This window comes from Nakaseomyces bracarensis, assembly GCF_045282275.1.
Source record: "Nakaseomyces bracarensis strain CBM3 chromosome Unknown Scaff10_0, whole genome shotgun sequence".
Lineage (NCBI taxonomy): Eukaryota > Fungi > Ascomycota > Saccharomycetes > Saccharomycetales > Saccharomycetaceae > Nakaseomyces > Nakaseomyces bracarensis.
In genome coordinates this window covers 621,208-636,087 of record NW_027263956.1, presented here as the reverse complement: position 1 = coordinate 636,087, position 14,880 = coordinate 621,208, and the positions used below count along the sequence as shown (strand labels likewise).

Sequence of the window (14,880 nt, the reverse complement as noted above, 5' to 3'; positions counted from 1 at the left end):
TCCTATTTGCGTAAAGTAAAAGGAAATTATAATGTAATATGTGCACCTCCGAACTTTCTATGAAGTAGTGGTAACAGAATAAACAACAAAAAAGAAAAAGAAAGCAGTAAATAAAGACAAAACTAAGAACAATATCCAATCCCACTTCTTGCTTGATTAGATAAAAAAAGAAAAAAAAAAAAAACAGGCTAAAAAAAGTAGTAAGAAAACTTATTAACACCGTTAAAATGTCTAGAGAAATGTACAAAGGCAGAAGAGAAAAAAAAAAGGGACCTACTGTAAATAGAAATTATCTCATATACAAAGGACACCCAACTTGTTAGCATCATTAAACCATAATACTGATTATACTGCAAAACGTGATTAAAAACAACATAATAAAAGTAAAATTGGTTCTCTCGTTATTCATTAACTATATATCTATATTTTATTCAGAATGTACGGCCAAACCTGTGGCCTCTGCAGAGTTATCCTCGTCGATAGGCGATGAGGATGGAATGATCTCGATTTGCTCATCGGGTGCCTCATCTTGAACTTCTTGCACATCATTTCCTTCATTTTCCTGTTTTATTACCTCATCTCCCTCTACGTCTGTATTTCCGTGCCTTATTTCCCCATTCCCATCTAGCACCTCTCTGGCTTCTTCCGATTCTTTGGCTTCTTCACTTGTTTGCGAACAATCTTGGAAAGTCGAGGATTCTGATAAAGTATCAGTATTTGTATTTAGTTCGTCAATGGCCGGCTCATCCGTATCTCCGGTTTCTTGGGTGGGTGCCGGAATTGTTTCTGTCGATCTTTTCTTAGACCTTTCCCTTTCACGCTTTTGTAATATCTCAAGAGTCTTTTCCTTAACAAATGGGAAGAATAAGAGGAAGAATAGTAGAACGTTCTTGAAAAATCCAATGAAGACATTATCTATGTCTGGATTTGGTATAATTTTATCTAGAACACCATCGAACAATTCAGGTCTCTGAGTAAATTCTGTGATTCTTACAATCTTCTCAGTTACCGTAGTCAAAAAATTTGGTGAAGGGTTTACATACTTAACATCTTTCCAAATTAGTATCAAGAAGTCATCCCACATTTTTTTTAATGGAGGATTTCTGACCAGTCTTGATCTTCTAACCTTGTATCGTTCAATAGTTGCATTTAATAGCACATACATCTTTTCCAAGATTTCAACACTCTTTTCTGTTTCTTCATTTCCTAGACGTATAAATATCTCTTTCAGATAACCCAATTGTTCTTCGATAGGAATGACAGCTGGCTGCTCATTTATCTGCTCTGGTTGTTCTTGAGGATTATCATTCACTACTTCAGTACCATTGTTAGCGTCGTTGGCTTGTTCATCAGGTTTTATGACTTCTGCGATCTCATACAATTGATTACGAATATCTTGTAATTCAGGTGGCTCAACAATAATACGTTTTATCGATTTCTCCAATTGTTTCCATTCCTTTTGACCAACCGTATTGAAATAATGTCTAGTTAACTTCCTGTGATCTACATGCTCCTCTAAAGCCATCAATTTCTCCTCGTTAACTTCATTTAGGTGCAAGTAAGCAGACCACATAACCCAGATCTCATGAGTGTTCCAAATTGCCCTTGCTATTAATAAGACAATTACCACATAACTATATTTTGAAGGTACAATTGGACTGAACTCATACAATATGAATATAGGAATTAATGCATTGTAACCAACAAAATATATTGTCCTAAAAACTAGGAGGGCTAGTGCAATGAATTTTCCAAAGTATCTAACCACCTGTCTTTGGAATGTATTATGGTTCGGATCACGATCAGTCCGAGATCTTGCTTCACGTCTTCTTCTATGTCTCCTTGTAAATTGGTCGATATTGAGAGTCGGTTCAGCTGAAGGCTCAGAATTAGCCGAAAAAGACCGAGGAGTTGAGGACCTACTTGTTGGAGCAGGGGCAACAGTAAACATATTTCTTGTAATTTCTATACCTAACGAATCCTGTAATCTATCAATAAGGTTTTTGGATAGGTTTAGAACATTCATATCATCGTTATCAAAATCATAATCATATTCACTGAGTTCAAAGACTTGGCCATTGATCTCAAGGACTGCCTCTTTGTTACTAAGCTCTTTAGAATTAATAAAAACCTCTTTTCCTTCTTCACCAACAAGACATCTCACGTATAGTTCTCCGCTAGTGGGCTGGATCTTCTCCTCATTTTCAGTGAAAAATTCTAACCCAGGTTCTGCATGGCTGCCATCTTGCGATGTAACAGAGTGTAAATTGCTTAGAGCTCTATGAAGCGCCATGGCTCTTAAGTTATCTGTTGTTGGAGTTGGTGTCAAAGCTGGCGTGTTAAGTCTAGTTGATGATGATACGAAGTCAAACAGGTTTGGATTTGAGAATAGTTCGCTCCAAAAACCAGGGCCCGAGGGTTCATGGAACTCTTGATTTATCTGAACGTGTATCTTATAGATTTTGTTTGGAGCAGAACCGTATTCTATGCTATCTCTAACTTTAGAAGCATCATTTTCCATCAATCTACCCTTATAGATTAACTTGATATCATTAGTGGTCAAATGAAGAGTATGTGTATATACCGAACAAACGAAGTTTTTCACATCTTTAACTGTTGTGTCACTGTTAAAGTTCATGAATTTTATAGAAAGAACAGCGTCTGAGACAAATTCCAATTTATCAGAATCATCAGTAATATCTTCATTCCCCTCACTTGAACCAGTATTTTCCAGTTGTTTCTGTTCATGCACACAGTTAAACATTATAGTGATAGTCGTGTCATCAGTAGGTAAGAGATCCACTCCTAACAGGTCCAGCATTGACAGGTCATCATAACAATGTGGATCTAGATCATGTAGAAACTTAAACGGTATGTGGTTACCTTTTATTAAAAATGCTATGAGGTCACTAGTGGTATGCGTATCGTTTAAGCCACATAGATTCTTCCCATCATTCTCAATTTTCTCATAATCAACCAGCTTGTCCACAGCCTCCTTCGCCAATCCAGGTATCACTCCATTCTCCCGAACGTCTATTTTCTTCACAGTGGTGGTAACAATCTTATCAACGGACAACGAGTTAATCTGTAAATCAACATCCATATACCTGGAAAACACCATAGGATCATAGTGTAGTGCATCAGAATCACCATCACCATTAGTACCTTCATCAGCATCAGCAGCTCCTGCACCTGTATTCAAATTATCAGTCTCACCAACAATTTCCAACTTGATGAAGGAAGGAATATCAAGCGAGGCATTCGCAAACGAAGACGTGCGGATTGCCTCCTTTATAGACTTGTAGAGCGGCAGCTGAATATTCTTATACTTAACATCGATATTATCCACTGGTGACGCTATCTTAAATATATAGTGCGCATATTGCACCACCCGCGCCACTTCCGTCTCCGGAAACACGTTGACATTCACTGGGGTCTCTCCTTGCCGGTAAAGCCTCAACTTCCAAGGCTTACCAACCAAAAACTCCGTCATCCTTATCGATTGTTGTTTCTCTTAGACTGGTATCTTAGCATATATACACCTATACGTTGTTAAGATATCTGAGATCTAGTTTATTATACAAGGACTTCCCTATTTCTTTCTTAGCTTCAAATTATAGTTTTCCAGCTTTTTGTCGGCTTCCCTTCCAAAACAGCCGTTACCCGGTTCCCTATTTGACACATTTCTTACGTTCTACGGGGTTTTCTATGTAGAATGTCCTTATAAATGGTATTAATCATACATAGCATAATTGATATTGAAACTGATATTGTATTATATATCTAGTGTTGTTTTGTGTATTAGAGTAGTTTATTAGTGATCCTTTCTCCCTCCACCCCCTCCAACTTTAGTGCTTTCTATTTTTTTCAAAGGGTCATTTTTGTTTCTATTTACATGATTACAAGAGAATGGCCGGTTGTGTATCATTTAGTTTTGGATTCAAGTTCTTTTAGTTCTTGTTCTAGCTTTGCGATAGCAGCCTCGTTCTCCTTAGTCTTCATTCTAGCCAACTCGGCCTTTTTCTTACGCTCTTGGGCCTCGTTATCTCTTCTCTCTAATTCCTTGATCCACAACTGTTCCCTGAGCTTAGCCTTCTCCTTCATCTGGTCCTCCTTCTTCTTCTGATCGTACTTATCCTTACCATAGATGAAAGAACCCGCAACAAGAGCAGCCAGCGTAGCTGCCTGAAGACCCACTCTCCACCTGAAATAGAACTGTGTCTTCTTCCTATTACCAATACGCATATTCTGCGCAGCTAACACCACAGCACCTGTCGTTAATAGCGCACCAATTGGCACCAATGGCTGCTGCTTACAATGGAACGCAATCTTCTGCGGAAACGTCATCTCCTCCACATCCGCATCCTCAACATCAAAACTAGAAGGTAACCTAGACATTTTTTTTTTTTTCTACTTCTTCTTTATTATCGCAATTACTGCTCTTACTTCTCAAACTAACATGAAGATATATACAGCTATAGTCCAATGACTAAATATTTATTTACTCCCAGAGTGTCGCTCTCTTCTCTCTTTCCCCTTCCCATTGTTCTTTCCCCCTTCAATTTCAATATTCCGGGTAATGATTTTTAAACAAATCATCATGCTGCTAATAGAAGGTCAAACAAGGGTATGTTATATATAGACCCTACAATACATACAGACACCCACCCCCAACAAGATATTTGATAACTACAATTGAGGTGTGGATCTCTACAAACACTGACCAAAATATTCTTGGTACTTCGAACCGGGATATTTACGTCAAATGTTCTTATTTATTAGTATTGAAGTATTTGCGTTCTGTTTCTGTAGATTTACTTGATTGTTTCTTATTGTTCTCATGTTCTTGCTATTATTGTATTGAGATCTTCTCCTCCTCCTCCTCCTCGCGATAGGTTTGAGACTGTTACTGGGCTCATAGCAATACATACGCATAGAGAGAGAGAGGGAAGCTTGTGAGAGAGGCTTACGTAGAGAGGATACGCCCCAGACCAGAGAGCGAGAGAGAGAGAGAGGGAGCGAGAACGTAGTAACGATAAAGGACTATTAAACCTACGTGGCATAATTATTGTATTTACACATATCAAGATATTAGCTTCAACATCATTTAATTCACATCAATATATCAACAATACATATTTAAAACATTATTAAAACACTGATTGTTTAAAGGTGGGGAGTATAAAAAGAATATTCATAAAACATGACTGTAATACCGTTATTAACGTCAATTGTTTTGAAATTTGGGGTTACATATGCCTTAAAGTCGAATGTGGTGACAGGGTTGGGTGATGATGACGACGAATTATTGCCTCCACCAACAATGGACCCAGTGGTAGGAGACCCCGAGGAAGTAAACCCAGTAACGGAGGAGATGTTCTCGTCATGGGCTCTATTCATACTGCTCTTCTTATTGATCTCTGCATTGTGGTCAAGTTATTACTTGTCGCAGAGACGGATCAGAGCTGTCCACGAGACCGTGCTCTCGATCTTCTACGGTATGGTGGTAGGGCTGATTATAAGGATGACCCCAGGACATTACATCCAGGACACAGTCACATTCAATTCATCGTACTTCTTCAACGTTCTGCTGCCGCCTATTATTCTGAACTCGGGATACGAGCTAAACCAGGTCAATTTCTTCAGTAATATCGTTTCGATACTAACTTTTGCCATACCGGGCACACTTATATCCTCAATAGTTCTGGGGACAATTTTATACCTGTGGACATCCCTGGGACTGGAGAGTGTCAATATATCCTTTCTAGACGCACTTTCTGTGGGAGCTACTCTATCAGCCACTGACCCAGTCACTATTCTTTCCATCTTCAATGCTTACAAGGTAGACCCCAAACTGTACACCATTATCTTTGGAGAATCCCTATTAAATGACGCCATTTCTATCGTTATGTTTGAGACCTGTCAGAAATTTCATGGTCAACCAGCTCAATTCAGTTCATTATTTGCTGGTGCCGGATTATTCCTCATGACCTTCTCCGTCTCACTGCTGATAGGTGTGTTGATAGGTATGTTGGTTGCTTTGATATTGAAACATACACACATTAGGAGATATCCACAGATAGAAAGCTGCTTGATCCTATTAATTGCTTACGAGTCATATTTCTTTTCAAATGGGTGTCATATGTCAGGTATTGTCTCCCTATTGTTTTGTGGTATCACTCTAAAGCATTACGCATACTATAATATGTCTAGAAGATCACAGGTTACAGTTAAATACATCTTCCAGCTGCTTGCTAGACTTTCTGAGAATTTCATATTCATTTACTTAGGATTAGCGTTGTTTACTGAGGTAGAATTGGTTTACAAACCTTTACTTATCATTGTTACCGCAATCTCGATTTGTGTTGCAAGATGGTGTGCAGTTTTCCCATTATCAAACTTCGTTAATTGGATATACCGTGTCCGTACGTTACGTACATTAAGGCCATCAGTAGGCGATAGTGTCGCAGTTTCCGACGAAATTCCATACAATTACCAAGTTATGACATTCTGGGCAGGTTTAAGAGGAGCAGTTGGTGTAGCATTGGCAATGGGTTTACAAGGAGAGTTCAAATTCACTTTGCTGGCCACTGTTCTGGTTGTGGTTGTGTTAACAGTCGTGATATTTGGTGGTACCACTGCAGGTATGTTGGAAGTCATGAATATCAGAACAGGCTGTGTTGAAGAAACTGATCCTGACGATGATGAGTTTGATATCGAAAATGTTGGAGAAGATCCATTCGAGTCAGCTCCTGAAGAATATAGCGATAGCGCAAGACGCCTGTTAAGACCGTATGCAGATCTACCAAATCCTGAGCAAAGGACCACTTTTGATTTTGATAACGATGAAGATATGACAGCAAGCGCTACACCTGATCGTTTACAAGAACCTACATCATCAAACCAGAATAGATTATCATTTGATAGAGCCAACTTGAAAGATACCATCGGAGGTATACTGACAACAGATTCTCAATGGTTCCAAAATTTCGATGAGCAAGTTTTGAAACCAGTATTCTTAGATAGTACAGCCACGCCAGAGGCACATAAAGCAAGTAATGACAATAGTGCTATGAACTCACCAGGTTTGTGATTATATAGACTTATGGAATATATTAATAAATATTAATGAGATAATTATTTTTTTTCCCCACTTCCATCATTATTTCAGCTAGGAGTTGTTCTAGCAAAAATACAATTTTTATAAACAATGCACTTTTTATTATATTCTTATCTATAAAGGGTTACAAAGTAATTATTGTTGGTCATCGGAATTACACATATCTAAAACCCATTTACTCAATTTTACAACATTATCATCTAGATATACGTCATTCAACAAGACATTGTATTTTAGAACAATTTCTAAGAATGCACTAATTGATAAGCTATTGAGCACAGAGATTGCATCGCAGGGAGTTTCATCTGTATTTTTAATATTCAAAGCTTTGATCCAGGGGTTCTTAGGATCCCAATCGGCAAACTTTCCTAGTGTACCAACAGATCTTTCTAAGTGTTTCAAAACCTCACCAACAGAAGCTACCACTGAGCCTTTAGGGTCTTCAGTATATGCCCTTATTAATATACCCATCAATGCTATAATTGCAGAACCATGGCTTGCTGCTAAAGGAACTAGTCTATCAGCTTGCCTTTTTTTCGATAGCAAAAATATATCAAACAGAGATGCAAATGTCTTCGTTTGAGTATTATTGACTGTTGCTGACGGGAAGAAGACCGAGTTTATTTTTTGACGTACATATATGATAACATCCTTCATGAAACGAACTACTGATGGAACATGGGTTATGATAGAACCATCATATTTATGGTTATTATTTGAAAAATAGTTCGGTATATTTCCTTGTGCCTTATTTTTGGAGTTTTTATCACCAATTAATATATTAGCCTTTTTTAGAGATATTCTTCTAGTAACATCGAAGTCATTGTATCTGTGATCATTGGAGATATTAGTTGTACTTATGTCATTACCGAATAGTTCAGCATCCAATGTATTGTCATATTTCTTGTTCGTTTGTAAATTATCCTTGCTTTTCTTAATGCTTTTCGTATTGTTGTTTTCTAATGACTCCAAAAATTTCATTACGTTTGTATTCGACTCTTCTATCACTTCTATACAGTCCCTTAATATATAATTCCAGAGAGCTTGGTTTCTATAACGAGAATTATAGATTGGAGCTCTCAGAGATGCATTTAGGGAAGTGGCGCGATAAGCTAGTTCCTGGAATGCGGTTAACTTTGTAAATGGTTTCTTGGAACGCAATCCATCGATTAGAGTTTCAATAGGTGTAGAGGATAGAGAAGAAATTGGCTTCCCCTTGTGTAAACAACCTATGGTCATGTGTGAGTCAAACCCTAAGTTTATAAATTCGAAGTTCATGAATGTTATGAATGAAATCATGAAAAACTTAACCATGGCACGCAAGCCAATGAACCATGTAGAGAATAGTGGACCTAGGATAAATGGATGTAATATTACAATTGCAGAAGAAAGTATCCCACTTCTAGCCAACATATTAGGAATACCTGTTAGAATATATTCCTGAGGGAATTGAAATTGAGTATCAAAGGTGAACAAAATCCTATCTCTATCAAATAGTACATGTTGAGTAGAATAAAACACAGGGATCAAAAACCAAATCAAGAACCTGTATGATGTGAAAACACTACTTTCATCTAAAAACCAGTCACCAATGGTTAGGTTCAATAAGAAACTGGATAAAATATATGTTACCAAATATACAACTGTCTTTGAAGATATTATTTGTCCCAACACGTAAGTGATATCATTCGAATATCCCAATGATTGAACATGCATGTAATTCTTCCTTACCACTATGATCGATAGTGATACTAAGTTAAGAATCACTAGTTTGGGGAAAAATAGGAAAAATAGTTCTACCATAGACCTGTTGCCCTTTGTTATTATGGAAAAAATCAGTAGTTCTATTACTGACGAGGTCATAAATAACCTCGTCACTAGATGGTTAAACCTCGTTTTGCATATATCTCCAAAAATGGTATGATAACTGTATCGTGAATTTATTGGTGCAGGTTCCTCTGACATTTTTTTTTGTTATGTTATATTATGTTAATCTATGTGATATAATTTCACGCCCTTTTATTGAATTATTGTTTGCTATTAAAAAAATTTCAACCTTTTATTTAGTAGTATTCACAGAACGACTTTTTCCTTATATTGAGAATAAGATCACAATCCAAATAAACCTTATTGTTGATCTCAAATTAAATAGAAAAATAGACACCAAATAACTAACAAGAAGATCCAATGTAAAAAAAGAAAATTAATGTGTTATAGTATTAAAAAATACAGTAATGAAATAACAAAATAATCGGTCACTAAATGTCAATTGGTGATCAAACAATATCCATTCAATACTGATAAAATATGATATAGCTAATATTACCAAAAAAATTTGGACATTGAAAGAAGGGAAAGCTTTAAAAAAAATAATTGAAAATATCAAAAATAAAAATACTCTTGTACGTAGGTTCATGTGATATATATACAGTTATACGATACTGTCATGTGGGTTTAGTAACGTATAACGTAGTGAAGCATGTGATCAAGCCTTGGGTTGTGTGGTAACCTGTTTGTGGGTAGAAAGTGGGAGATCATCTCTATTAATTGGATCAACTAACGCGCTGAGACTTTCAGAGCATAGTCTAAAAGAGCTAGATTACGTTTTTTGTATATCAACGCCGACTATTTTTTAATTTGTTTGCACGCTGACAGGGTATTTGCGAATTTTGATATTATAATTTCATCATACCTTAATACAGTTTCCCGATAAACTTGATCTGTTCAGCTTTTTAAAGAAGGAATACCCTTGCTATATCTCCCTGTATTTGATAAAAAGGAAATTCCAGAAATTTTAAAGTACAGGAATTGACTTATATGAAGAGAAATGGAAGAGGAGAAACCGTCATTATTTAAGCATGAAGATATTCAACAGAAGCTTGACAAGAAGTTAGGACCGGAGTACATTTCGAAACGTATAGGGTTTGGCAGTAGTAGAGTAGCGTATATTGAAGGTTGGAGAGCTATTAATCTAGCGAATCAGATATTTGGCTACAATGGCTGGTCCACTGAAGTGAAAAATATCATAGTAGACTTTCTCGATGAGAGGCAAGGCAAATTCAACGTCGGATGTACAGCTATTGTTAGGGTGTCCTTGGCTGATGGAACTTATAGGGAAGACATTGGTTATGGTGCGGTAGAAAATGAGAGAAGGAAGGCAGCTGCATTTGAAAGGGCCAAGAAATCTGCTGTGACTGATGCACTGAAAAGATCCCTTAGAGGGTTTGGTAATGCTCTAGGAAATTGCCTTTATGATAAGGATTTCCTCTCTAGGATAGATAAAATTAAATTTGACCCTCCTGATTTTGATGAAGGCAATCTTTTCAGGCCATCTGATGAGATAAGTGAAAATTCCAGAGCAGCCACTTTGGATACAGAAAATGGCCCAAGCTTAAAGAAACAGAAAATATCAACGAATGCTACGACATACAAGCAACAAGCACCTCAAAAAAGTGTACATCCAGATGTAAATGCAACTAAAAAAAATACCGAAACCACCAATGATAGTCTAAAATCCAAAAGAAATGAAAATTCGCGACCTTCTGAAAGAACAGCAACAAAATCTGAGAATGAAGATCTTCTAGATGATTCATTTATGTTCAGTGATGATTTCCAAGATGAAGAATTGATAAATATTGGATTGATGAGTAAAAACATACCGTCGGATCCTACTGGTGAAGAGCGCAATGTTGAACCTAATATAAGGGATGATCCAGGAAATGCAACGTTTGTTACCGCTCGTGCCGCAGATATGTATCGAAATCCCAATAACATACCAGAAAATGAGATTTTCGATCCACAGTACAAAACACAGTCTGTAAAATTAACTATCGATCAAAACAGTTCTAAACATATCCCTGTCAGTGTCTTAAAAGAAAAAGGGCTTTCGAACGTGTCAAGAGAATCGATTTACTCTAAATTCGCTGCTAAAGGAAAACAACTTGCTACAGAAAATACGGAAGAAGAGGTAAATGTGAACACCACTGAAAGAAAGACTATTTTGAATGAAAACATAGAAGAGGACAGACAATCTGATAAAACAACTGATAATGATAAAATAAATGAATCCAGTAACTATAATAATACCTCTCAGCAAACTGATAGTAACGAAAAGACTCAAGAAAACAACACAAAGTCCGCGCAATCTACTCAACTAAATTCCCAAGTAGGCAGTCAAAAGAGTCCAGCATTTGCTCCACCCGTATCAGTTGTCCATCCTAACAGCTCATCAACATTGCTTACAAATACAATAAAATCAAGTAGAAGAGAAGTTGGTCGTCCAAAAATACACAACTTTCCTACCAAGAAACTTCAAGATCAAGCTTAAGAGATAATTGCTTTACAACTTAAAATAGCTAAAAAGAAATCCGCAACATTTTATTATGCATTATAATCTTCATTTTAATTCCTTGAGAAGAAATTTAAGGTAATTGAATATCATCATTAATTAAAATATTAAAACGTGGCTATATATACTACAAATATATAAGTACAAAAGTTTTATTGTGTTTATGGCGATTGTTTTGCTTCTTTTTCATTAGATTTCTCTTCGGTACCACATGGTCCTATCCATTCTAAACATTTCATAATATCACCATGGACCTCCTGAAGAGAAATTTTAATATTAGTATTTCTTTCCAACTTTTTATTTATACTATCCCATACTATATTCTTTTCTTTTACAGGCATTCGTTGGTCTAGTATTAAATCTCTTAATTGAACAGTACTCACATAATTAACATCGCTATCAGAAATTTTTTTATCCTTCAGTAGATCGACAACTTTTTTTGATATCACATTAGTCTCCTCCTTCCTTTTGAAGTACGACTGGATACGATACTTCAAATTTTGAATAGCTATTACTAAGGTCAAAAAACTCCAGATTGGGTATCTGAATTTCTTATACGTTTGATATACTTCCTTTTCGAAATGGCATTTCATGCTCAAATACTTCTTGGATGTTGAGCGAAGAAAGAGGCTTTCGTCTGCTCCCCCTTTTGAAAGATATCTCTTCTGTCCTTTATTGTCATTGGAGTTATTTTTATCTTCTGAATTGTTTCCTTCTCTATATCTATTGGTTGATAGCTGTAATAATTCATTTTTTCAAAATCAATACTCCGATAATATTTGATAAAAAAAAATAATATTGAATGTTAGTAATAATATTCTTTGAGAAAAATTTGTAAAAATAATTAATTTCAAATACTCACTTGCCTAATAATCATTTCTGGTTCTTTTTCAAGTTCTTTCAGGACTTGTGCCCAAATTTCCTTGAACTCTTCATCTGAAATCCAACCTGCTTTTGCATCGCTAAATACTTCGCGAATAACTTCTTCACTCAATCCGCTTTTAATGTCATCATTAGAGTCACCACAAGAAACTTGAGCATTTTTAATTCTTAGAATCTCTAATGTCTTCGACACCACTTCTTTTACCATTTTTTCCCTCCTGTCATCCTTTACACAATAGCTGCTTACTGGCAATAATCCGTGAAATGACAAAAGAGATTCCTCAAGCCTGTATCCAGGTTTACACTTTAATTCCATATGCTTATAGCACAGACCATGTTCAGGGCAGTCTAGACATTGTGGTTTATATGGTTCCAAGAAGGCTTCCACTTCATCTCTGTGTGGTAGATTTATCCTTTCAAAGTGAGTTGATCTTGCATTTATCTCTTGACCACAATAGCCAACAAGGACACGTTGCTCTCTATACCACAAACCAAAGTTCAGAATTATCATCCCAATAGCAAAAATTAATGTACATAATATCACTTTGAAAAGGTATGTAACCAGAGTATAAATCAACCTTGGTTTTTGTTCTTCGGTGGTCTCGGAGAGATTTCTTTCCTGAGAAGTTAGCTCTTCTTCAACATCTGTAGCATTCAAATCATCATCTAGAATTTCAATCACATCCCTTTTTTCATCCTGTAGTTGAGGTTTTTCTTCTTTTAGTTCAACGTCGTGGTTATCCTCTAGGTTATCATCAAATAGGAAACTATTTTCAGATGTTAGTTTTCCAGTGAACGCCGCATTAGGGATATCGCTATCACTTGGAATTGGTGTTCTCTGCTCATCGATATGCGTTAGAGGAGTCTCTTCTGTTTCTTTATGCTCTACAGCAACACCAGATATCTGATTTAGTAGTTTCTCATTGTTATTGAGGTCTAAAGGAGAGATATGAGCTGTACCATTAGTTAGAGCTTCGATATCAATACTATTATCTGGTTTCTCGATATCATTAATTTGTTCCATAAGATTATTTTCCTTTTCATTATAATCTGTAACCTCAATGTCCCCGTCTTGATCCATGGCACTTTCACTCTTAGTATCACTATATTCCTGGGACACAGCAATATCTTGTTCAAAAGACTCATCTTCTGGGGTATTGGAAACATTAACAATAATGTCCTCAATTTTATCAGAATCCGAATCTGAGGAGATTTCTATGTTCTCTGAAACTGATGAGCTTGAGGATTGAGATTTCTCCTCTTCTTCCATATCCTTGATAGCTGACTGTAGGAGATCAGCCATTTTCCCACCAACTTTGATAGATTTCAAATGATCTAGTTCGGTACCCTTAAGTTTTTTATAAGAGAAGTCAAGAATAGGCTTTTCAGTTGAGGCAGATTCCTCATTTTTGTCACTCTTCTCAAGTTCCTCAGTTTCAGTGTCTGCTTTTCTCTTGTATCTGGCACTTTGGAAAGAGTTTTCTTTTGAGATATTGGCCAATTTTTGGTCTTTTTCAGAGTCACTGCTTTCGTTACTCTCATCATCTTGAGTTTCTGCTTGCGTTTCTTCTGGCGTTTCCTCTTCTGGCGTTTCTTCTGCCTCTTCCCTTATTTCTTCTGAAGAACCTTCATCTTGCGTATCATTATTAGTCTCTACAGTAGAAGTCACTTCTTCCTCATCATCATCATTATCGTCATCTATCAAAATCGATTCCGATTCTTTACTATTTTCCTTTTCTGCAGTTTCTTCTTGGGATTCCTTCTTATTCTTATTCTTATCCTTTTTGTGTTTCTTGGTGATTCTAGAGATACCGTCAGTGCTAGCCCTCACGTTCATTTGTTGTTTTCTCAATTCTGGGATCATCGGTTTGATCTTCTTCTTGAATAATTTTGCAAGCTCAGCTTTCTTAGCATGTGCAGGATACTCTACATCATATTCCGTCAAGAGACGTCTTAACTTAGCAACTGTCAAACTCTCTGGTTTAAACCCAGGAGCTAATATATTGGGACTCATTATTAATTTTTATTTTGTTCGTGTTTTTTTTTCTGATTTACTTTGGAAAAGAATAAATATTCAAGAAAACGCAAACTTTTATCAAAAGAAAAATGTGTAAATTAATAAACCATATATATAGTCTTAGTTGAGATATAAGTTAATTTTCTGTTTTGGTTTTTTTTTATTATTTTTTGGTAGTTATTATTATTTTTTTTATTTTTGTTGAGATGATCTACAATACCTATAGCAATGAAAAGACCCTTAAAAAATTTTTTTTTCTTTACTCTAAAGTATTATAACAAATTTATTGATTTCTTTTTTTGTGTTTTGCAATTTCCTAATTAGGAATGATCTATAAACAAATAAAATTATTTGTATTGAATCAATGCTTGTGAAAAAAAAAAAAATTATTTTTTTCAGAAAATTGTGACAAAAATAACCCTAAACATTTGTCCTAATTCTCCATATCAGGACAATTAACAAAAACTAAAATATATAAAAACCCTAAACCAATCACAGAATACTAAGTCACGT

The 14,880-nt window shown here is 35.9% G+C and overlaps 6 protein-coding genes across 6 annotated transcripts; 2 read left to right on the top strand and 4 right to left on the bottom strand.

The window, feature by feature from the left end:
* Positions 1-427: 427 nt before the first annotated feature.
* On the bottom strand, positions 428-3,493 carry USA1 (Usa1p; the record flags this gene model as incomplete). The annotated part of the gene is made up of 1 exon (XM_071053060.1): positions 428-3,493. One exon carries the CDS (start codon positions 3,491-3,493, stop codon positions 428-430), a length of 3,066 nt encoding a protein of 1,021 aa, XP_070911310.1.
* A 431-nt stretch (positions 3,494-3,924) lies between these two features.
* Positions 3,925-4,398, bottom strand: RCF1 (respiratory supercomplex assembly factor RCF1; the record flags this gene model as incomplete). Its single annotated transcript, XM_071053059.1, has 1 exon — positions 3,925-4,398. One exon carries the CDS (start codon positions 4,396-4,398, stop codon positions 3,925-3,927), a length of 474 nt encoding a protein of 157 aa, XP_070911309.1.
* An 805-nt stretch (positions 4,399-5,203) lies between these two features.
* Positions 5,204-7,093, top strand: NHX1 (bifunctional K:H/Na:H antiporter NHX1; the record flags this gene model as incomplete). The annotated part of the gene is made up of 1 exon (XM_071053058.1): positions 5,204-7,093. One exon carries the CDS (start codon positions 5,204-5,206, stop codon positions 7,091-7,093), a length of 1,890 nt encoding a protein of 629 aa, XP_070911308.1.
* Positions 7,094-7,255: 162 nt separating this feature from the next.
* On the bottom strand, positions 7,256-9,085 carry NDC1 (Ndc1p; the record flags this gene model as incomplete). The annotated part of the gene is made up of 1 exon (XM_071053057.1): positions 7,256-9,085. The coding sequence occupies one exon, from the start codon at positions 9,083-9,085 to the stop codon at positions 7,256-7,258; it is 1,830 nt and encodes a 609-aa protein (XP_070911307.1).
* Positions 9,086-9,947: 862 nt separating this feature from the next.
* RAD52 (recombinase RAD52) lies at positions 9,948-11,447 on the top strand (the record flags this gene model as incomplete). Its single annotated transcript, XM_071053056.1, has 1 exon — positions 9,948-11,447. The coding sequence occupies one exon, from the start codon at positions 9,948-9,950 to the stop codon at positions 11,445-11,447; it is 1,500 nt and encodes a 499-aa protein (XP_070911306.1).
* Positions 11,448-11,629: 182 nt separating this feature from the next.
* Positions 11,630-14,364, bottom strand: SRC1 (Src1p; the record flags this gene model as incomplete). The annotated part of the gene is made up of 2 exons (XM_071053055.1): positions 11,630-12,205; positions 12,331-14,364. 2 exons carry the CDS (start codon positions 14,362-14,364, stop codon positions 11,630-11,632), a joined length of 2,610 nt encoding a protein of 869 aa, XP_070911305.1.
* Between the last annotated feature and the right edge of the window lie 516 nt (positions 14,365-14,880).